This window comes from Phyllostomus discolor, chromosome 5 (assembly GCF_004126475.2).
Source record: "Phyllostomus discolor isolate MPI-MPIP mPhyDis1 chromosome 5, mPhyDis1.pri.v3, whole genome shotgun sequence".
Lineage (NCBI taxonomy): Eukaryota > Metazoa > Chordata > Mammalia > Chiroptera > Phyllostomidae > Phyllostomus > Phyllostomus discolor.
Window position 1 is genome coordinate 134,660,866 of NC_040907.2, and position 24,435 is coordinate 134,685,300.

The window sequence follows — 24,435 nt, forward strand, 5'->3', positions numbered from 1 at the left end:
TTACATTAACCCTAGACACCAGGTTTCCACTGACCTGTGAAGGTCCCAACAGCCAGGCCAGCACTGCCTGTGAGCCAGGAAGTCGTGACATCTTGTGCAGCTTCCTGATGAGGCATCTCTCCTGCCAGAATTCTGGCTGTTTGAAGAGCCATGCACCTTTGAAAAGTGCCAGAGGACATTTATAGAAGATCCAAAGGCATTAGCCACTTGTAATCAATGTTAAAAATACTGCGAGTAAAAGCTACAGTTGAAAGAGCTGTGCTTCATGGCTAAAGAAACCATCAGCAAAATGAAAACAGAACCAACCATATGGGAAAATATATTTGCCATGATACCTTGGACAGGGGTTTGATCTCCAAAATACATAAAGAACTCATACAACTCCACACCAGGAAGACAAATAACATGATTAAAAAATGGGCAAAGGACATGAACAGACACTTCTATAGAGGGCCCAGAGTCATATGGAAGAATGCTCAGCATCACTAGCCATCAGAGAGATGCAAATTAGAACCACAGTAAGATACCATTTCACACAGGTCAGAGTGGCCAATTAACAAACCAAACAAGCACGGGTAAGGTTGTGGAGAAAAGGGAACCCTAGTGCACTGTTGGTGGAAATGCAGGCTGGTATAGCCTCTGTGGAAAACAGTATAGAATTTCCTCAGAAAACTAAAAATGGAACTGCCTTTTGACCCAACAATTCCACTCCTGGAATTATACCCTAAGAACCCTGAAACACCAATTCAAAGGAACCTGTGTACCCCAATGTTCACAGCAGTGCAATTTACAATAGCCAAGTGCTGGAAACAACCTAAGTGCCCATCAGTAAAGGAATGGATCAAAAAATGATGGCATATTTACACAATGAAATACTATGCAGCAGAAAGAAAGAACTCCTACCCTTTGCAACAGCATGGATGGAACTGGAGAGCATTATGCTAAGTGAAATAAACCAGTCTGTGAAAGACAAATAGCATATGATTTCACCTTCAAGTGGAACCTAATCAACAAAACAAACAAGTGAGCACAATAGAACCAGAAACATAAAAATAAAGAACAAAGTGACAGTAACCAGAGGGGTTGGGGGGCGGATAATGGGAAAGAAGGGGAAGGGCCATCAAGGAATGTGTATAAAGGACCTATGAATAAAGGCAACAGGTGGGGGATGTGGGGGGGGCAGATTAAATGTGGGAGGTGGAGGTGGGTAGGGCAAGGGAGCATAATGGGAGGAAAATGGGGACAACTTTAATTGAACAACAATAAAAACAAAAAGCTGTGCTTCAGGTGGCTCTTTGCAGTTCAGCTAGGAGCCTGACTTGGGGAGCTGGCCAACTTTATCATTGAAACAAGACGATAAAAGGAGCAATGGGTAGAACAATAGCACTTCACCCTGGTGGAGTGATTCAGTTAGTAGGAGCAGTGTCCCAAAAAGCCTGAGGGTTTGATTCCCAGTCAGGGCATATACGTAGGTTGTGAGTTCGATCCCCAGTCCAGGCACATACAATCCCTAATCTGGGTGCATATGGGGGGTAACCAGTTGATGCTTCTCTTGGTTGAGGAAATAAATAAATAAATAAATGCAAATGAAAATAGCACTTCACAGCTCTTGCAGTGATGAAAATGGTTACTTTTCCTGTGTCTCTAGATTCTGTAAGTTTTTAACAAGTAAACACCAAAGATCAGAGGTAGCAGCTTCAGAATGTAGATAAAGTAAGGCTGAGACTGGATGAAAGTTCGAGCAGGGGGCCCTTGTCTCCATAACTCTTCCCAAGACCTCCCTTGACTGTCTCTCACAGTCAGCACTGGCCTAGGTCTGAATTGTGTGACCTTGGATGAATAATTTAACCTCTTTGAACCTTAGAGTCCTCATGTATAAAACAAAGATTATACCTTCCATACAGGGGTAACTGTGAGTATGAAATGATACCATATCTTGGATTTCTTTTGAAATAATATAAGAAGAAGAAGTCGGGATATTAATGAATCAAGACTGGTCATTATGCAACAGTCGTTGACACTGAGCGCTGGCACCTAAACGTCACTGTGCTGTTCGGTCTCCCACAGTCTGAACTGTTTGGGATTTTCTGTAATTAACAACATATTAAAGGTGAAATTAGTAAAAATGTGTGTCTGTATGGAACAGTATATTTTAAGGGACTAAGAAGTTGAGATGATTTTGCTCTGAGATTGCCAAATACTTTGAATTCTTTATATGGCATTTTGCTTGGGGAAAGATTGTTTTCAAGGATAAATGAGTTGGGCTAAAATGATTTTTTTCTGTGTGATCACAGTTTGGACATGTCTACACATCTTCTGTCATGTCTTAGAGTATGGTTATGAGAAAAATGGAAAAAAAATGACCTTTAAGGTCGTAAAAGATAATCACATGGAGAGAATGTGAAATATTTTTGTGTACTGGAAGGTAGATGTGATCATTGTTATTTCTCCTTCAGATATTTTCAGGTTTACATTACTAGGAAGGCATTTGGACTTCATGGTGTTTTTTATTTATTCTCAGATTTTATCTTATTAGCAAACTGCCATTTCCAACTTGAAAGACTGTTATATTGCTTTACTTTGGCTTATAAGAGCAAATGTTCTAAATCAGTGTAAAAGGCAGAGCATTTAAACATGCTCAGAGAATGTTCAAATCAGGCTGCATACTGTTTGTGAATCTCATTTTAGTTGTTAAGAAATTTTAATTCTACTGAGATTTAGCTAGTGTTTAGAAATAGGATTGATTATACATTAGGATACTTAGGCTTACTTTCAAGAACTGTTCACACAGTCTAAAAAGTAATTAAATACAGTGAATTGCATTTTGATGTATTTTAGAAAATGTGACTGTCCTTGGGGTAGGTGTCGTCAACCATGGCAGTCTTCCAGCTGGGGAATACACAAGCTGGGGTTTGCAAAAACTCCTCCCCAGGGTTTAGGGCCCGTTAGGTGGTTTTAAGTGAGTAACTTTTTACTTCCTTAACTCCCTGCTAATTCTCCTCTCCCACCTACTTCTGAAACAGTAGTTCTTTTCTCTTAATGTGACAGAAAAATCTAACTCTCACATGGACCAGCTCGCAAAAACCTTTGAGAGTGAAGGGGGAGGGAGGATAGGAGGGGAGCAAAGGGAAGAGTTCAAAATATCGGTGTCCTGTTAAGAACTGCATTACATGACTGTAATGATTGGATTACATGTTCTTCTGCATATTGAATGACTATAAATCTTATTGCTCTCAACAGAAACGAAGGCCCTAAAGGAGTTGTCTTAAGATGGGTCATTAAAAAATCCTTGGTAAAAAAATTATGAAGTGATTTTGGCATGTAATACAGAAGGAGTTCAGAGAATTAGTGACATTACTATAGCAAAGTCCATCTACTTATTTATGCAGACAAGATTTCTCAGCACTAACATTTATAAAAATAGAAATTAGAGTATTGATGCTAAACCATTTTAGCAGTGAATAATATTTATTAGCAGATATATGAACTAGTTGTGAAAAAATATATCTCATCAAGAGAGGAATGTTTAGCCCTGGCTGGTGTGGCTCAGTGGATTGAGTACCAGCCTGCAACCTAAATGGTTACTGGTTCAATTCCCATTCAGGGCGCATGCCTGGGTCGCAGGCCAGGGTCTCTGGGGTGGGATGCACAAGAGGCAACCACGCATTGATGCTTCTCTCCCTCTCTTTCTCCCTCCCTTCCCCTCTGTCTAAAAATAAATAAATATTTTTTTAAAAGAGAGAGGCATGTTTAATAAATTGTTACTGTTGTTTAATAACCACAAAATTTGTAATGCATTTTTGATATTTTGATCAGTTAATTGTGTTTGAATAATTATCATAATTTTAATCAGGAAGTTTATGCTTAACACTTAAAGTTTTTGTTCTCAGGAAATCTATAAAATCTAAATCTAAAATTACCTTTTTTAAATTTAAATTTATATATTTTTGTGGCAGAGAAATATCATATGGTAATCAATAAAAATCACTCAAGCATAAAGCTATATTACATTAAGATAAAATTATATGGAGAAAGTGATATAAAAATAAATATGCAAGAGAAAAAATGACCAATGCAAAATTCTTGTTACAAATTTCTGTTTTCAAATTTTATTTGTGTATTTCTTTAAATGATGGATATCAATTTACTTGCAGTATTTAGATTCCATTGGATATTCAAGAGTAGTGGGACGGCTATAGTTTTAAATGTTAGGGAGAAATTATACACTTTACAACTAAAACCTATGAAAACTTTAGTTCCATTAAAATACGAAATTATTATATCAGTTATGTGAGTGTTTGCAGCTCACTGGTCCACAGCACGTCAGATACTGCACAGAAGGTTGAAGAAATTCTCTGCATTTATAGAAATTCCCAGTGAATCTAACCGAAGCTGTTGCTCTTGGTTCCACAGGACGGCCTGACGCCGCTGCACTGTGGAGCCCGGAGTGGCCATGAGCAGGTGGTGGAAATGCTGCTCGATCGAGCCGCCCCCATTCTTTCAAAAACCAAGGTAATTTCTTCCGAGGTTTAGGGGCATTATACTGTATTTAGCTTTGAATCTTTTTACAGGTTATTTAACCCAGCCTTTCGAATTACACAGAAAATGCCATCGTTTCAGTTTAGCAGTTAGAGTGACTATGTTCACCAAATCTTTGGAGAACCTCAAAATCAGTTTGGGTGTATGAAGCCTTCAGAAAGAATACAGTCCACCACACAGCCATTTGCATGTGTGTGTGTGTGTGTTTTATCAGGAGCACTTAGTACTTGATTTTACTCTATGAGATTCTCATCCCTCAGAAACAACTGCTAGTTGAGGAAGAAAGACTGGGACTGGCTCTTTCCTCCGCCTCTGGGTTTTTTCCTTGAGAGCTCACAGCCTCGTGAAGAGGTCAAGGATGGCATTCGGTAACAAGCAGAAACTCTGGGAAGGCAGCACCTTGCCTGGTGCCACAGGGGAAAGCTCACATGTGTCAAAAGAACACATGAAGATCGCCTGGAAAAAATTGTTTTATGAAGTGTCTCCTAGATTTTTTAATGGTAAAACCATGTGACACTGTTTCAAAAAGAAAATATTTGTAAATAAATTTTGGAACTTCCTCATAATCACTACTATTTTTATTGATCACTGCTTTTGGAAGCTCTATTAAGCTTTATAAAGAGCCTTATTTTCAAATATTATCAAAACAACAAAAGTACACATTACTCCCCTTTGGACACTAATCAGCGTTTCCTGCTCTAGTGAATATCAACAGGGTTGAGGTGGTCTCCAAAATTCCACCACTCATTTGAAATGCAGTTTAGTTTGGCAAGCTGACAGAGGTATTATCCTACCGAATTAAACAGTTGCAATTTTTTAAATTTTGTTATTGTTTTTCAATTACAGTTGTCCCTACCCCATTGCTCTCCCCTGCCCTGCCCACCCCTCCTCTCCCACATTCAGTCCTCCCCTGTGTCCTTGTCTATGGGTCCTTTATACAAGTTCTTTGACTTGACCCTTCCCCTTGTTCCCCCCATTATCCCCCCAGTCCCTCCCCTATGGTCACTGTCAGTTTGTTCTTTATTTTTATGTCTTTAGTTCTATTTTGTTTGCTTGTTTGGTTTTTTTTGGGGGGGGGGGGTATTATGTTTCACTTATAGGTGAGATCATATGGTTACAATTTTTTATTGGACCTTTTGAGTGCTTTTCATATAAGCCCTGTATTTGTTCTTTTCTTTCATATAGTCCCTATCTGTCTTTGTTCCACCACTGCCGTCTTCTGAGCCACAGCATCTCACTGAACCGCTGTAGTAGCTTCAGCTTCCCGCTTCCGTCCCTGCTTCTTCACAACCGGCTTCCATTCTGCAGTCAGAGTGGCCAGATGAACTGTCAACCAAAGCATGTCAACCTCCTGCTAAAAGCCTTCTGATTAATTTCAGCTGTCCCCTTCAAAGTTCATTTTTATTTTATCAAAGTAATACAGGCAGAGTTAAAAATCAAATCATCTCATTTTTTTCTCCTATTGTTCATCTCATTATCTGTTTTTTTTTTTTTCTGAGAACTCCTCTTGGTTTTTTCTTCTATGCTCTTAATATTCAAAAACATTATCTTATTCTCTGATAGTTTCTTTTCTTAAAGCATCCAGTTCTTGTTTTATGGAGACAATATTTTCTGTTACCTTTCCGAGAACATTCAAGATCACTTTTCTTTAATGCAATTGATCTACCTCTCATATGCCCATAATTCTTCAGATTTCTCACTTTGTCTTTGTTGCTTTGGCTCACTTTCACGTTGGGGTTTCCCACAAATGTCTACACCCAACCCTCAGTGTCAGGCACCAGCATTTGAGCGGAAGGTCTGTGACAGTGCAGTCAGGGCTCTACGCAAGCACATTAGGTAGGCTGGAGCGCCCTCTATGTCAGCATTAGGCGTTCTTTCCTGGGGGAAGTTCAGTGTTGTGAGAGATGAGTCCTCCAACCTTTTGCAGTGTACACCTGTGTGAGTAACTTACAGCGCTGATTTTCAACCTTTGTCATCTCATGGTACACATAAAATAATCACTAAAATCCTACAGCACACACACACACACAAAGTTTTTGCCCATCCAACAAAAAAAAATGGGTATAATTTTGATTCATTCACATTGGACAGCTACAGTTGTGTTGGCTGATGTCATTCTTTATTTGACAATTAAAGGGAGAAGAAGTCAGTGCCCCTGACTAAAGAGTCAGGCATTGTGTGTTTTAAAACTTCTTGCAGCACACTAGTTGAAAATCAGTGATTTACAGTAAGGAAAAGGAAAAGGGACTATCAGTGTCCCTGTCTTTTATGCATACTTTAATCATAACAATGATAACTAGTATTTATAGAGTGATTACTGCATACCAGCTTCTAAATACTTTACATATATTTACCCATTTAATACTCATAATAACTCTATAAGGTACTAATATTACTATTATACTCTTTTTATGGAGAGGAAAAGTGAGACCCTCAAAAATAAAGTAGCTTCCTCAAGATATGTCAGCTAGTGGCAGAACAAGAACTTGAACCCAGGCAGTCTAACACCAGAGACCATACAACACCTATGCTGTCTTTTTTTGTGAGCACTTGTTCTCATCCAGCACCTCACCACAGCTCTCTGCTCTACCTGGGCCCTGTATCCAAAATCTCTCTGGTTCACTTTCACCAGAGACTAACAAGTTTCCTGCTAGTCCTGGCTAGGTGGTTCAGTCACTTATAGCATCATTCAATGTACCAAAAGGTTGCAGGTTTGGCCCTGGCTGGTGTGGCTCAGTGGGTTGAGCACTGGCCTATGGATGGAAAGGTTGCTGGTTTGATTCCCAGTCAGGGCCTGTGCCTGGGTTCTGGGCCATGTCCCCAGTTGGAGGCCTGAGAGAGGCAACCAATCATTGTTCCTCTCACATGTTTCTCTCCTACTCTTTCTCCCTCCTTTCCCCAATCTCTAAAAATACATAAATAAAACATTTTTTAAAAATTTGCCGGTTTGATTCCCAGTCAGGGTATGTATACCTAGGTTGCAGGTTCAACCACCAGTTCGAGTGCATGCAAGAAGCAACCAATCGATCTCTCTCTCTCTCTCTCTCTCTCTCTCTCTCTCTCACACACACACACACACACACACATCAACATATCACCAGGTATGGATTTTTTAAAAAGCTACAAGGGGCAGACATCTGACTTTGCTGTGTTGGAAGGGCCTGGAAACCTGACAGCTCTGCAGAGGTGAGCCAGTCCTGCTTTCCAGGTACCGGGTATCCATATGCCCTGCCTTTGGGGCATTTGAGAGGTAAATCAGTTGTCTTTATTGCACCCAGTGGCATGCTAGAGCTGGGTTGTTGAGCCCGTTGTGTACATCTCTCCCCCATTCCACATCCAATAACTTTGTTCATAGCTTGAAATTGACCATTATACAAGTCTCTACATCATGGAGACTGATAGACACTACACATCAGGACTTCCTTTTTCAAAGAGCTGCTGTTAAACATTTATCAGCACACCGCTGATTACACCCCTCCACAGACACTAAGGTTTCAGCCTTCTTTCTTCCACTGGATAAGTTAACACACTTAAACCTTCTTTTCATATGCCATCTGTTTTTGTTTCCTTTCCCGTGTGTGTAGCAGGGGCAGGGGTGTATGCACACACATGCACATGCCCTTGTGGAGTTTACCTTTCACATTCCTTGAATGCTTTTTAGTGACATTTGGGAAAAGGATGAATAAACACACGTCACATCTGTCACATTTACCCTCAGGTTTCCCGCTGTACTGAGAATGAGCTCCTTACCACCTTTTTGCCGCATCTCCCCTCGTTGGGCTCTTTGTTATCATCCAGACAGCTAGCTTTCTTTCACTTCCTAAAATACACCAACTGGTTCTCATTTCCTCATCTCTCAGACTGAATTCCCTCAGCTTGTCCCCGAGCTCTGCAATCTTCACACACTTTTCAACTGAACCTTAGTCTATATTTATTTGCTGTCTCTCTCTCTCCCTTCATTAAAATGAAAGCAAGACCTTTGGTTTATTTGGTGGGGCAGCCCAAGCACCTAAATCAGGGCCTAACACATATGGTAGACCTTCAATAAATATTGATGAATGAATATTAAATGAATAAATGCATTCCTCACTTCAAGATCTTAGTCTAATTCTTCAGTAACTTCATCTTTCTAAGCTAAGAAAACCCATCACAATGAATCCATATTTTCAGCTTGGTGAAGGTGCCATATGTAATAATACCCCTCTCCGGAAGGCAAATGATCTTTCTTCTTGTCTTTTCCCAGTGACCTGTGTTACCCCTCATATTGTCATTTTGTGTATTGTTAGAAAATTTCCTTCTTTTTATTGACGCTGCTTTCCTTTTCTACTCCCACTAAGTCACGTGTTCTCTCAGGGTTTTATTTTTTTGTTGTTAGTTTACTTCATGTTTTCCTCAAAGACTGTATCAAAACAGAAAGCCAAAGAGTGTTTTGGTAGGAAATAAAGGAGTACATATGCTCAGTTGGGGGTGGCAGTATCGCAGATGAGAAATGTTCCTATCATTTTCTGCACCTTAGTTTCTACTTTGGTTCAAAATGTGGGGAATTTTTAAGGCAGAAGTATCCCAATTGACTGCATGAAGTCTTTAAATTTACATAAATATTTATTGTGCTTTTTCTTGTATACAAGGCTCTCTGCTGGCCAATATGGGGAAATTATAACCCATGAACCTCTTGCTCTCAAGGAATACAAAGAGTTGAAATATACGGTGTTGAGTGAATGACCCATGAGAGCGACCAAAGGGAGGCTTGCCTTTTTTTCTTCTTTTGAACTGTTTTATGTTATTCACTGACAAATTAGGGAAATAACTTAGCCTAGAGAATTCAGAAGTACTTGGTTCATCAGTTCATACCAACATGTCATTATTTTCAAAGTCCACTGATGACTACCTTTTTTGGAACCTGAATTTGCTGGCACTTTTTTCCCCTAAAATGTTAAGTTATGTCACAGTAATAGAGCCTTTCTTGATCATTGGATTCTCTGGGAATTTCCCAGGATCCTCCAATTTACCTACATATTTAAAGGAAACATGCTTGAAAAGACTGACATCTTACTTTTTTAATTTTTAAATTACACCTGATGTACAATATTATACTACTTTCATACTGACATCTTAATACTGTGTTTTTGCCTTCATTAGGAAACGTGCGGAATGCTAAGTATCACTCTAAACATTTAAAGTTTTTATTTACCTTTGGACCCATTCACATCTTCTCTCAGCTTTTCAAATCCATTTTTGACTCATTCCTACACATAATTAACTGTGTCATTGAACCCAGTTGATTTAAATGAACCCAGGCAAGCTTTTTAGTTAATGGTTTGGCCACTGCCCTGCCTTTCCTCATCATAGACACACGGGGGCACTAGCTGATGGAAAATGAAAAAATTTCCTTTCTACATTGATGTGAGACAAATGTGTTGTAGTAAGCGGGCCTTTTTACTCACTGAAATCAATATAGTATTCAACCGCAAGTACTAGTAGCTCATAAGGACAAAAGAAAATCTAGTCTAACGAACTCCAATCTGTTCCTGCTTTTGTTTTATCTTTTTCAGTCTTAAAAATTAAGAATTCCAATTCACTAGGAATGCAATAGGTAATGGATTTTAGTGCCATTCACACTTTTTAAATCAGAAAAAGAAGTTATCCTTGATAATTTGTTTTCTATTGATATAAAAATTTGGAGGACAAGTTTTCAAAGTAGCTGTAGTTCAAAACAGTTGTCAAAAACCTTTTAAAAATAGAAGGTATTTCCATGTGAAAAACAGTTTTGTCTGTTCGTATTTACACAGTGTTTTGTGTCTGGCACATTGTTGATTAAAAAGTAAAACAATGAACTCTGACTTTCCTCTGTGTTCCAGAATGGATTGTCTCCATTGCACATGGCCACCCAAGGGGATCACTTAAACTGTGTCCAGCTTCTCCTACAGCATAACGTGCCTGTGGACGACGTCACCAATGACTACCTGACCGCCCTGCACGTGGCTGCCCACTGCGGCCATTACAAAGTCGCCAAGGTTCTCTTGGACAAGAAGGCTAACCCCAATGCCAAAGCCCTGGTGAGTGGCTCAGCCCACAGGTCCAGACTGTGTTGTCTTGCTGGCAACATGCTACCTCTATATGTGAAGGGACCGCTTTTGAAGAGGTACAGATGTAAGATCTAATTAAATAAAGTGTACTTCTTATCTGGTAAATCTATAAAACCATCTGTTTCTGACATAAACGAGGGTTTTAAGGTTAAATCATTAATACACTTGAGGGTCACACTACTGATTCTCTTATATGAGTGAAACCCAAATACTACACAAGTACAAAAATACTGAAGTAGTCAACCTTGTCTCACTGTAGGTAAAGTTATAATTCAGTGAATTAAATGTTTTTATCTGAGGCAAAATGGTTTAAAAAAGACTTTATCTTAAACATGACAAGTCTATGAATTTATGAGCTTGCCATGTATGTTAATAAAATATTGCCTGTTGTCTACTTTTCCTACTGACACATCTAAATTTTTGTCTGGTTTGTAGTCTAAACTCCAAAAATGCTTTGCTATTTTAACCCTTAGCTCTGTATCATATTTTGGTTTCCTCTGCAAGATGGTGTTTGTTGTCATAGAAAAATAAATGGCCCCAATTTAGTAAGCCGTTTAAATTTAATTCAGAATAAGCACCCATGTTTAGGAAAAAATAAATCACTGAACCCTAGGGAGAACTGGTGAGTTTACTGCTAATTTTGAGGTAGAGGCAGCCTTCCAAGCAACCATTTTCGGCAGGGCCCCTGCTCTTCTCCTACTGCTGCGGCCACCCAGGCTGCCCGGGCCACAGTGCACCGGCTGCGACATTCTGAGAGGCAGACTGGACGGAGCAGAGAGCAGCTCCCGGACCCCAGGTGGCCTCATGGCCATCGTCATTCTAAGAGCTGTTATCAGAGCAGCATTCCAAGAACCGTGGACCTGCCCGGTATATCAGACAGCTCTTTAAATTCTGACAAGGGAGGGAAATAAATTAGCACTCATGACTCATTTTCCACACAAGAAAAAAGGACCTTCAACAGGGTGTGGGCTCGCACTCTCATTTTCCTCTGACTCTGAAGATTTCACAGCATGTGAAGGTTGTGGCCAGTCATCTAGCATGGACTATGGCCAGGCAAATGGTCTCGGAATGTCCGCGGCGGCACCTGCCGTGACTTTGACCTAAGCTTTTATAGTGGACCCTGATGTTTTGTAGTTCCCAGATGACTAAAATATGCTCCAGGGTCTCAGTTATGAGGCAGTACAGTTTGGTAGGTGATTTGTTGAAAAGCATGTCCTTTTATCAGATTAAATATTAAACCAAATAATCCAAATAATGTGAGTTTGTTTAACTTTCTGCTTCCTTGGATTAAGCACCTACTTAAATCTTAAAGCTGGAAGGAATGAAAACATTCTCAGACAGGTCTTGTAGTTGCCCTAGAATGCACCAGAGATGTCAGACTAGGCATTGGCGAGGTTTTAGCTTTCAGGACAAGTGGCTGGGACAGCTGTTTTTAGTCAATGTTTGAAATAAGATAGAGGAGGGATATATTATTTGGAAGAGTGAATTCCAAAATGAAATAATCAAAAGAAATAGTGTAGTCACTCTGCCTTAGCTCCCAGGGATTGTGACAAAAATTCAAAATTGCCAGGGCACCTTGGGTTCCTAGGTTGAGTTAGCCTACCTGTGCTTCCCGAAAGAACCTACATTCTGTTTAGCACCACATGTTACTGCTCATTTCCAAATCAGTACAGAACATCACTTTAGCAAAATTATGTTACCACACACAGTGGAACTGGATTTCAATAAAATGTAGTCAAGTAGATACGTGTCTTTGTCCTTGCAGAATGGCTTTACCCCTCTTCATATTGCCTGCAAGAAGAATCGAATTAAAGTAATGGAACTCCTTCTGAAACACGGTGCATCCATCCAAGCTGTAACCGAGGTGAGGGGAGTAGGATTTGGGGGTCCCCAGGTGTTAAAAGTATAGCCCTGATGACCAGCAAGTGTTGCTGTGTGTGATTGCTGCAGACTACTTTTCGAGCCTTTCACTCAAGGGGCTGCCAGTCCTGAGGAGCGCTGACAAGGCTGGGGTGGGTCAGTGTGGATACATCACCATGACTATAAGCCTTACCCCAAATACAGGCTTCACGCTCCAAGGGGAGTGACTTTGTCACTGAAAGCATGATTTATATGAAATCCTATAATGCAGTGCTTCTCAACCTGGGGCAATTTTAGCAATGTCTGGAGGTATTTTTACTTGTCACTACTGGCAACTAGTGGATAGAGGCCAGAGATGCTATTAAACAGGTCACAGTGTACAGGCCAGCCTCCCACCACAAACAGTTATCTGGCTCAAAATGTCACCTGTGCCAAGGCTGAGACACCCTGCATAATACAACTTCTGTTTGTCAATGAAGGATTCCTCTCTATAAATTCTCAGAGTTAATGAAACACAGAATTGCTGAAGTTAGTGAAGGACTAGCTCTAGGGTTCATTTGTACAAAGCAACACAGAACTCAGAATGAGAGCCATCAGAATCAGGGCTGAGCCTTCAACACAGCAAAGCGAGCCTGGCATCCACCCCCCAGACTCATCCCAGCCCCACCCCATCCTAGCATACTGGGCTCTACAGATTCAGGCCGCCAACACTGCCCTGGACTGGATACCCTTTTGTTTACCTCCATCTCTCTACGCCTCAACTGTGTGTCACACACTCCTCTCTGCCAGGCTAACCCTGCACATCCTCTAGGCCAGATCCGGGCCACCATCTCTAGGAAAGCTCCCCTCACCCCGTGGCCTGGTGTGGGAGCTTCTCCCAGGACCATCAGCTACCCCATGTGCTTGTTTCCTTCAAAGCACTGATTCAGCTGGTTCCCTTGTGATGCAGCCAGACCCTTCAGGCTCCGTCCAGACAGGCATGAGTCTTACTGATGTTTACCTGCCCACTACGCCTGGCCCATAGGAGATCGTTCAGTAAAGGTTTGTGGAATGCAGCGAGTAAGTGGATAGGATTTGAAACAAACATAAAAATTGAGATCTAGTCTCGTGATTATTGCATTACCTCAGTCTGTTATCTGCAGATGAAATACTTGCCTTGATCTGTAACACTCACAATTATTAAAATATTAAATGGTTGGAAATATTAATACTGATTTACTCTTTTATCAGTCTTGTGGCTTCATGGTAGGCACCCTGTTACGTTAATTAGAAAGTAATAATGTCTTGGTGCACGGCAGCCAGCCCTGTGCTCACAGAGAGCTCTGCAAAGCAGCTTAGGTCTGCAGAGGGCTTCCCCCTTGCCCTCAGTCCGACTGCTGCCCTGCCCACGGCAGAAAGGCTCCAAGTTATAGCAAAATTCTCCTCGCCCCCTTTCTCCCCAGCTCCCACTCTTTGAAATCTGGGTAACCAGAATTCTTCCTCTTCAGTCCTTTACCTCACTTTTATCATAGTGAGGTAGTAAAAAGGTAGAATTCTTTCTACCTTTTTTTTTTTTGACATTTTTCAAATTTCTGTTGAGATTCGTTATCTCCTCTCTCCTTTTTGAAAAAACAAGTCAGTTTCTCCTAGCCATTTTAATTTTTTTTAACAAATTAGGATATTCATGTTGTAAGTAGAACTGTATTCTAAAAAATTAGAAATGGAGTTATTTCATATAAAAAGCAGAAGTGTTTACAGGTTGTGTGTGCTTTGAAGCAAACTTAACAATTAAGGACTAGCCTAGTAACCATTATAATATTTACCTTAATTATATCACCTTAATTTATAATACTCCCGTAGTTAAAAATTGAATAATTGAGACTGATAATGCTGATTTGCTCATTTATTAGAGGCATGACTCTGTGTTAGGTTCCATACTCTTTCACGTGTACTGTGATGAGTTTATTCTGAGTGCGTGGGAATTCTTTGTGAAGGCCGGAACAGGACTTGAAATAAAAGTCAACTTTTTACTCACACATCTCCCCCTTTTCCCGCCACCTCCCACACACAGTCATATGGATAAGGGAGGGAGTAGCAAGGGGAAAAAACCTTCAAATTATTTCTCTCTAAATTTCTCTCACAGATCTATATAAAATGTGTGAAATAAATCTTTCTTTTATAATGGCTATTACATAGGCCTTTCATAATCGCAGGACTTGCTTTAGGGAAGTGATGATTCTGTATCAGTGGGTTTGCCTGTGAAAGCTGTGGCGTCTAGGTGACCGTCTAGGTGTTCTCTCCTCTGATTAGTGAACTGGTTATCTTAAAATAGGTGAGTGGATGGACGGCAGGAGGCAGATGGGCAGGCAGGCAGGCAGGCAGGCAGAGAAAAACCCTTTTTATGACGAGACAACAAACCAGCATTTCCCTCTTTTCCCCACCAGTCGGGCCTTACTCCAATCCATGTTGCTGCCTTCATGGGGCATGTAAATATCGTATCGCAGCTAATGCATCATGGAGCCTCACCAAACACCACCAACGTGGTGAGTATTCTTTCATCAGAGAAGGTCCAGTTGTAAGAAACTGGCAGCGGTTGCTCTTATCTACGTTTTTTTGTTGTTATAAGTAAATCAATTACTATTTAATTTGACTACCTTAAAAGGACAGAATTTGAAAATACCTGTGGTTTCCTTTACTTTGAAGGTAAGATCCATTCAGTCACTAGCAGGTCACTAATTGTTAGGACTTATTGTTGGTGTACATTATTACTGCTGGATATTATGCATGTAAAAATAAAGTTTTTGTGGAGGGGGGAATTTATTTTTGCAATAGAAGCATTAGGAAGTGTTGCATGTTGAGAAGGTGGTTTAAACACTATTGTTACTGTGATTTCAAGTAACTTCAGAGTAATTTCTCTGTAGTGCGCTCGACCACGTACAGCAAACTCATGGAACTCAGCTCGCAGATTATCAGATGGCGCTGTTTTCCCACACTAGGCATCACTGTCAGAGCCATGAGACTCACTTCGGGATAAATGTAAGAGGAGTAGCTAATCACCCTAGACCCACATGTGGCATTTGACAGGACATGTGGAGTTTTACAGGATTTTAACTTTGACATCACAGTAATAGTAGCACACCGCACCACAGCATAAGAACACTAGTCGCACTCGTGAGTAAATATAGAACAAGCAACATTCCAGCACAGAAGGAGCAGGCCATAAGTGCCCTGCACACAGACCCAGAGGGTGTGCCACCAGCAGGCCTCTCCAGTAGCTGCCGGAGTCCGCACACCCACATATGGGAACAGACCAGCTTCTCAGCTGCAACACAACCCTTCCTGGTGCTAACCCCACGGAGAGAAGCTTTTCCTTCCTACAGAGGACCCTGGGTAATGTGGTCAGCTACACCCTCAAGGCCTTCCCAGTACACATGTCAGGCAGTTACATGTGAAATGCACCTTTGTTATGTATCCCTTGTGTGGCAGAATATATTTGATTTTTATGAATTTGTTTCTGTCTATCCATGTCTTGTATACTATTTTCATTTCACTTTTTGTTGTTAAATAAATGAATAGATCATCTGAATTAAAGTCTCCTTGGTGAAGTAGAGGGGCAGGTGAGGGGGGTTCAGTAGCAAAGAAATTGGGATGATGCCTAAAGACTAGCATGCTGAACTAGCATGCTGTTCAACCCCTTGGGATGATGCCTAAAGACTAGCATGCTGTTCTGTTGAGATATAGCAGAGGATGCAGACCAATGGCCAGCAAGCCAAGTCTGGCCTTCACGTGTGTCTGTGCTGCTCATGCAGCATTTCAGTTTTTGTTTTGTTTTCAATTCTGACTTTGTGGTCTTTGTGAGCATGAAGTGTACACAAATATCCAGACTGCCACTCCTTTTGAATAGGAAGGTGTCACATGAAGTGGCTGGCACCTGACACAGCCCCACCGCAGCCTGCAGAGGTCAAGTAGTGGCTGCCTCCCTCGGGCAGGGCCAGGGCTCTTTTCCTGCACCCTCCACACCTGCCCTCGTCACTCTTTTACCCTCTTTCTTGGCCCCTGTGAGCATTCACCTTTCACCTTCCCGAGGCCACATGGAAAATCATTGAACGGCACTTCTGATGCTGTTGATGACTAGGCTCCCCAGGGTTATACCAAAGTCCTTCCATCATGAGTCAGGTTCCTCTGAAATTCTTGTGTATTTCATTTCCTTTCTTTCCTAGTTTTCACTAAGGAAGTGCTTGGGACTTTTTTATTTTTAAAAAATTAAACCTACGTCATAAGCTTTATGCAAATGAAATACGCTGCTCTTCTTCATAGCTGCCATTAATGTGCTCCGCCTCCTGTTCCCCAGAGAGGAGAAACGGCCCTGCACATGGCTGCTCGGTCTGGCCAAGCCGAAGTCGTGCGGTATCTGGTGCAAGACGGAGCGCAGGTAGAAGCTAAAGCTAAGGTATGAGCAATACATGAAAGCATTTGCTGTTGAGGGAGAAGCCCTTGATTTTAATAAAACCTTTAGCTATATGCATGCTGTCTTTTAAGAACGCTATTTTAAAATAGTGAACAACCTCCATTGGGAAAAGTCTCTACCCAAGGTGATATTGTAAAAAAGAAACTGTCATTTGTCCATTCAATTATTTAACAGAATTAAATAGAACAGGCACTTTGTGCCAGAAAGAACTTTGTGTCCCTGACACCTTGCTCGTCCTGAACACACTAAGAAACAAACCGACTTGGTCCATAGTTCTTCACACTCTGTGGAGAGGGGCTTATGCACAAAGCTTCTAGAGCAAGCATAGTTTGGAAGCATAATTGAGCTCTTTGGGTTGATGTGCATGTCAGCTGTCACAGCCACAAAAAGAAAAAGGAAGTTTTTACTCTTTCATTACAAGTTGTGAAACCATAAACCCTGAGACTCAGAAAGAGCTTCAGGGTTGAATGTGAATGCTTCATTCTCTGCCTGGCCGTTAGCCTCCTGAAGGAACCAACTTGTCTGTCCCTGTGGGGATGTGCAGTTGGTCTGGTTTATCAAAGTGCAGTTCAGGTCAGGAATTGTCAATAAACATGAAATGCTTTATTTCATTTTAACCCTATGATACATAAGTGTGTATGTGCTATTATTTATTTACATGCTCTATAGATTCTGGTTTGGGGTTGAAAGGGAACTGAGACATTTGTGAAGCGGCGTGAGAACAGAATATTTGTAGCCTTTTATGATTTTCTCTCAGTGTATTCAGCTGTCCCCCATATCTAATTAGGTCATAATTGTCTTTTTATCAACATCTATCAAGGCTTTCCAAAGCTTTCACCTCAGTATTCTTAGGGAAAAATAAACCTTTCTTTTCATACTTATGTATGAAACCTGTTAACATATTATTTATTGTATAATTAAAGTAATTAGTGCAGATGTCATAGAAATTAGTAAAGTCACTAGTGCAAACATACCTCTGTGGGAATAGACACCAGCAGGTCTTTGTGAGCTTAGAGTCTGCAGGTGGGAACAAAGGCTGTGATGTTCTGAGCAGCAGACCACAGCCTCAAGTGCCCACTGTTCTGTGGCACCGGTCGGTGGATTTTGCAAAGAATCTACATAAAAACAAAGGTCAGCAAACTTTTTCTGTTAAGGGCCTAATAGGGAATATTTAGGCTTTGAGGGATACAATGTTGCTTTCCCAGCTGCTCAACTCTGCCATTGTAGAGCCAAAGCAGCCACAGACAACATAGAAGTAAATGAGCATGACTGTGTCCCAATAAAACTTTATTTACAAATACAAGTGGCAGCTGGATTTGGCCTCAGGGTTTTATTGTAGTTTTCTGACCCTTGATCTAGAGGATATTGTTTAATCCACTTAGTCAAGTGGAACAGTCAAGAGAGGCTGAATCATGGATTACAAGAAACCTTGCATTTATTAGTGTTGTTATTGCATATCAAGTATTGTGTCAAAGGAGTGGTTGTACCCACAGACTGAAACTGAAGATGGGAGTTACGGTCGTCAGTTTGTTAGGGAGGGAGTATGTAGCATGGTTAAGGGCCAGACTGCCTGGGTCGGAACCTTGGTCTGCCATGTGCTGGCTGTGTGAGGTTGGGCGGGTTAGTTAACAATCCTGTGCCGCCCACCTGGTTCTAGTTTCCTCACAGAGAAAATGAGAACAGTGGTAGCTGCAGTTCATAGGACTGCTGTGATGATTAAAGAAGTCACGTAGGTGAAGTACTTAAAACAGAGCCTAGGACACGCAGGCGTGCCGTACACGTTTAGCAGTGGTAGCAACAGTTGTAGAGTTTTTCGGCAGGTGTAGATTTTTATGAAACTTTCCTTTGGCAACTATCTTTTTCTGTTTTCAGTATTCCTCTTCCTTGTGCACCTCCCCTAACTCATCTCGTGCTTCCAGTTAGTAACAGAGTAGAAAGTTTTGAACTCACTTTGACCTTGTGTTTGATTCCTTGCTGTGCTTGACTCTCAACCTTCTTAACTTTCTAAAGCAGTGTCCTGTGCTGTACCCTCTTCTCTCCACCTTCCCTACATAAAGCATTTTCCTGAACTTTCTCACATTCAAGCAGAGGATTTGTCTCTGGAGCCCCACCACAGGGCGTGTTTGGGCAAATGAGAAGTAGACATCCCTCCCACTTGGGGATGAGGGCGCAGGACTTAGTGAGTGTCTTGTACCTTTGGGTGAAGTGTGTAAGGTGCCCCTCCACTGAAGCAGATGCAGCCTAAGCCTGGATTTCAACTTGGCAAGCAGTGGGTAGGTTCCTTTCAGCCCCCAGGGGCCTTCTTGGCTGGGAGCCGTTTTGCTGGAGTAACCGTGCATCCCTAGACTGCCCCGCTCTCCCTCAGCTTTCAGCGGTGGGAAGGCAACACCAATAAAAGAATTCACGTCATACAAGTGTAATAACTGGTGGAAGTATAATTTCCCTCCCAGGTACTTGAGGTTTACCAGGATACATTTCCTTATCTCCCAAAAACGGAGTCATTAGATTTTAAAAACTGTCTGATAAAGTACGGCAGGTGGTAGTGGGGATAATCTGTAGATAGATTTGTCTTTCATACTTCCATACTAATAGTTTAGTAGAAGGGTAATTAAGGATCTTAGATCTATCACCTCCACCTTTCTGAACCTCAAAGAAAAGGTAAATGAGATGCTTTTTACTGTTGAGTGAAAGTGTTGAATTTAGCCTCCAGTACCAGCAGTTTAAGTTAAATGTTTCACAGCGACACCGTCGTTTCCTCAGTTCATTAGCCTCGTGTTTCTGCCTTGCCGTTTAGGATGACCAAACCCCACTGCACATTTCTGCCCGCCTGGGGAAGGCAGATATAGTACAGCAGCTGTTGCAGCAAGGAGCATCTCCAAATGCAGCCACGACTTCTGGGTACACCCCACTCCACCTGGCAGCCCGAGAAGGGCATGAGGACGTAGCCGCATTCCTTTTGGATCACGGCGCATCTTTATCTATAACAACAAAGGTATGAAAGCAAGTGTTGGGATCCTGCTCTGCCCCCACATACATCCTCCTTATGATTCCCAGTGTGTCCTTACAGTTCCTGCTGTGTTCTCCAGATGCCTCCTCCTTGCAATCCCAGTGATGGGTACAAAGGCTGTACAACATCATCTATTCTTGGGATCCCAGGGTAGTCAAAATACGGTCAGCAAAGCCCTGGGGTGGGGGAGGGTAGCGTAAGTCGTGTGTAAGTTTGTGTGTGTGTGTGGGTTTAGCTTGTCTGTCGAAAGTTTCTCCATATATCATCTTCTAATGAAAACCTATTGATATCTACAGTCATATATTTCTCGCATGTTATTTTATAGATTTAAATGGTGGTTTAAAACCACAGCCAGAGATTTCTCTAGCTAAGACCACCTATACAAACTGCATTATCAAAGCTCAGTTGGTTGATACTTTTATAATACTTTCAACTCAGGAGAATTTTTCTTAGGTTACTTTTGTTAATTGTTGATGTTTCTTTTATTACTATTGTCCTGTCTGATTCATGGTTTGATTATTTTTTAATCTTAACTCTGATGCCTTAGAGTGATAATAGTCCACACAGTTGCTCTCTCTATAGGTACAGAATACAAAATTTAGGGCTTATTTTTCTTATGATACTATGTAAACCTTGCCAGTATGATAGGGCAATGAATTGGCTTACAGCATATCTTAGCGAGGAATGGTGTTGCTCTCTCTTATTTGGGTGCAGAGAAGAAGCATTAATGTGTAACCAATGCACAAGGTAATGACGATAATTACAAATACTTGGCAAACTATCTGAAAAAAATGATGACTACCTCAAGCTTCACCCCCTGTGGTTCTTAAGTCTCTTCAGTAGAGTTGAGATGTAAATCCTTGGATCTCACTCAATGTATGAGGCAGAGTAATGGTGATGGGGTTTTGAGTGCCCCTGTCCTCCCCCTGAGCCAGCTTCCATTGGCCTCTAGCTAGCAGTAATCTCATGAGGTCAACTGTGTTGATGGCCCCACAGTCCCTGTCTCGTGCTTAGGACCCTCCCTAACAGTGCTGGCTGATTGCTTAATACCCAGATCCTTGTAGGAGTTGAGAGCAAGGGAGATTAGCCACTCAATCTCAGTATCCAGCGCAACATATTTATTGGGCTAGAACCATGTGTTGTTATTCAGGGCACCTGTGGTGCCTAAAGTGTGAGATCTCTGGCTCCTACTCTTGGAGACTGGAACAAACAAGGATATGTGTGTACATGTGGAAGTGGCTGAAGGGGAAGAAAAAGGATCCAGTCTGAGATTAAGGGAGGTCCAGACTTGCCCTAGAGGTACCCAAGCCCACCAAATCCAAATGGCACCTGGGACTCTGGAACCTCTTCTTCCTACAACATGAAATCCCACAATGGCCCTACAATAAGGCCCAGATCCAGCTCTCCAACTTCATCTTGGTCAGATGACTGCTTAGTCCCAATATTAGTGGCCTATTGTGGCTCAGTCAGCAGACGGGGAAAAATGAAATATCCTGCTCTTCCTTGTTGGTAAGGGGACTCCTTAACTGCTGTTCTCTACCAGCCGTGGTTCTTAAATGCAGGCTAAACTGATCTTCATCATTGGAATAATCCATCGGCTTTAGAAAAGCGATGCCTCTGTGTCATTTCTATCGTTCATTATTTTTATGTTTCTTTTTTCAGAAAGGATTTACTCCCCTTCATGTGGCAGCAAAGTATGGGAAGCTAGAAGTAGCCAATCTCCTGCTGCAGAAGAGTGCGTCTCCAGATGCTGCTGGGAAGGTATGAGGTCATCAGCCACCCTGTGTAACAGGCCACTTCATGATAGCAGAACTAGCACTTGCTAATGCCCACCAACAGCCACCTAAATCTAACTGAACCATAGTTAAGTCTCCTAGGACAAAGAACCCTTCAGAAATAGGAGGTGAATGCTGAGGTTCAAGTGTTGTTGCAACTGGAATGTAAATTACACACTGTGTTGTATCCGATCTAATCCCACCTCCTAAATCGAGGCCTCTAATGTTAAGACACTGTTGACACTGGTTGTTGTTTCTGCACGTGTTTTCAGAGCGGGCTAACTCCACTGCATGTAGCTGCACATTACGATAATCAGAAGGTGGCCCTTCTGCTTTTGGACCAAGGAGCCTCACCTCACGCAGCTGCAAAGGTACCTGTAATCCAATAGCATGAGGACACTGACGGGCAGTGTCCATCTGTCTCTATGTCCACTTCCACTTTTGCAACATCTGTAACGCCCTACCAGTTTAGATGCCACCTAGAAATCACAGAAATATAAGCCCCTAGGAAATCTGTGCCTTCAGCTCCTTAGTCAACTCTTGTGGTAGATGCTCAATAAATATTTACTTGTCAATGGATTTTCCTTGAAAATGCAGGACATCCTGAGCCTGGGGAGAAAATAAAGTACTGTTTAGCAAGTTGGAAGGTTATGTTTGTGTGTTTTTAATATTGCTAAAGAGAATCATTATTCTTACTGTTAAGGCATTTTTGAGCAGTAGACAACCTAGATTTGCCAGAAAAGAGATGCATAGAGTATTTGGCTTTCTTATCACTCTGGTATTTGGATTTGAGAAGTGGGTCATGAAGAAAGAAGAGTTTATTGAAAGACAGGTAAATAGCATCCTGCTGCTTTACTGAGTTCTCTGTTGTTGAGCGAGCAGCTGTGATGGAGAACATTGGAACAGTACAAACCACAATCTAAATGCTGTCCATTTCTCTCACTAAGCATTTTTGGTTGAAGGAACTTCAGCATCCTTATTTTTTAAAAAATGCTTTTTATATCTTTGTTTTCCTTGTCCACTTTGGGGAAGCTATAGTGCTCTTCTTTAAACTTGATGTTCAGGTCAAATCTCTTGTATACACAGATCAATGAACTTGGGCTGTTTTAGATTACTTTGGATACTTTAAGAGAACAAGTTTTAGGTGCCTTCTCCATTTAGGGAATATGTTATCTTTGACAGGAATTTCTCCTCAGAACCACTTTTTATGTCCTTCCCAAATATTTCCTGCCCCATCCCCTCCAGAATTACACCCCGTGAAATCTATAATTCAAAATCAAGCCCCCAGCCTTGCTTGGCATCTAAATGCAGCTTTTCTCCCATAACTTCAGACTCTGACAAATATTCTAATAAAAAGCCACACCTAGAATTTTTAGAAAACTATATCTTAAAAAAAAGAAAAAGAAAGAGAAAAAATAGCAGCATTATTCACAATAGCCAAAAGGTGGGAGCTGCTCAAGTGTCCACAGAAGGATGGCTAGAATGTAGAATGTAGAATGTAGAATATTCATACAAAGGAGTGTTGTTCAGCCCTAAGAAGGAAGGAAATTCTGGCACATGATACAATATAGATGAACCTCAAAGACGTTAGACTAAGAAAAATAAGCCCGTCGCACAAAAGGACAAATAGTAAGTGATGTCACTTACTGAGAGACAGACAGTGGAATGCTGGTTGTCAGGGGCTGAGAGGAGGAGGAAGAGGGGACTTAGTGTCATTTTGGAGCTGGATGGTGGTAATTGTTGCACAACGATGTGAACGTTTTAAGTTTTATGTGTATTTTACCACAGTTTTTTAAATGATAAAAATTTATAATGAAATTTAATGCCTGTCCATTTCATTTCAGTTCATTTTTATCCCTTCCAGCCAGGGCCAATTTTTAAAATATTTTATAAATAACCACAGGTTCTTGGTAGACAATCAGTAAATAATTAATTAGTGAACTATTTATTTCTTACATGAAAGCAATAATTTTGACACTAGTGCCAAGCAGTTTAGAATTGACAAGCATTATAAAATAACATGTGCAACAAAATAAACCCAATCCACCTTTCCAACCACAAACAACTCTTAAACAAGTCAATAAGATGATATGTTTGTAGTTGAATTTTTAGCTCTAAATTTGTCCAACAAGACTTTGTATTCATGGTTTTGTATCTGCAAAACAAGTTTGACCAGGAACTAAGAAGCAGCTCTTGAAGGGATTCTTTGTAGCAGCGCTCTAGCCGGAGGCACATCTTTCACAGTCCGTTGAACACATGCTCTTGTAAAGGGACCTTCCTTCCCATTCCCGTGGCGCAGCTGCCTCCAGCGGAGCTTCTGTGAAGCCGACTGGGCTGCATTTCCCACTCCCCGCACTGCCAGGGGCAGGGACCCGGTCAGGAGCTTTCTTTAGGCTTTGATGAAACTGCCGGAGCACAGGCGGCTTCATCAGTTAGGGAATCGCTTCATTTGCTAGGAAATAGACCTAGCACAGTGGTTTAAACTACTGAGAGCCAATTTTTCTCCTGTCATAAACATTCAGGAGGTAGGCAGTCTTTTGTTTTTTCTCTCCAGAGATTTTTGTTGCTCAGTCCGCCAGGTCCCTTTCGAAGCAACAGGCTGGAAAGCCAGACAATAGGGTATTCCTGGAAGCTCCACCCAGCCATTTCTCTTTACCGTACACTGGCCACTTCTTTCTGCAAGGGAAACTGGGAAGTGTAGTTTTCATCTGGACACCATGC

General features: G+C 41.4%; 1 protein-coding gene across 1 annotated transcript in view; it reads left to right on the forward strand.

Annotated features, from left to right (window-relative positions):
* ANK3 (ankyrin 3) overlaps positions 1-24,435 on the forward strand; it is a 328,085-nt gene that overhangs the window by 164,149 nt on the left and 139,501 nt on the right. Inside the window, 8 exon segments of the mRNA XM_036026924.1 lie at positions 4,414-4,512; positions 10,398-10,595; positions 12,391-12,489; positions 14,909-15,007; positions 16,816-16,914; positions 19,727-19,924; positions 21,602-21,700; positions 21,987-22,085. Of these exon segments, the coding sequence (XP_035882817.1) occupies positions 4,414-4,512; positions 10,398-10,595; positions 12,391-12,489; positions 14,909-15,007; positions 16,816-16,914; positions 19,727-19,924; positions 21,602-21,700; positions 21,987-22,085 (990 nt within the window).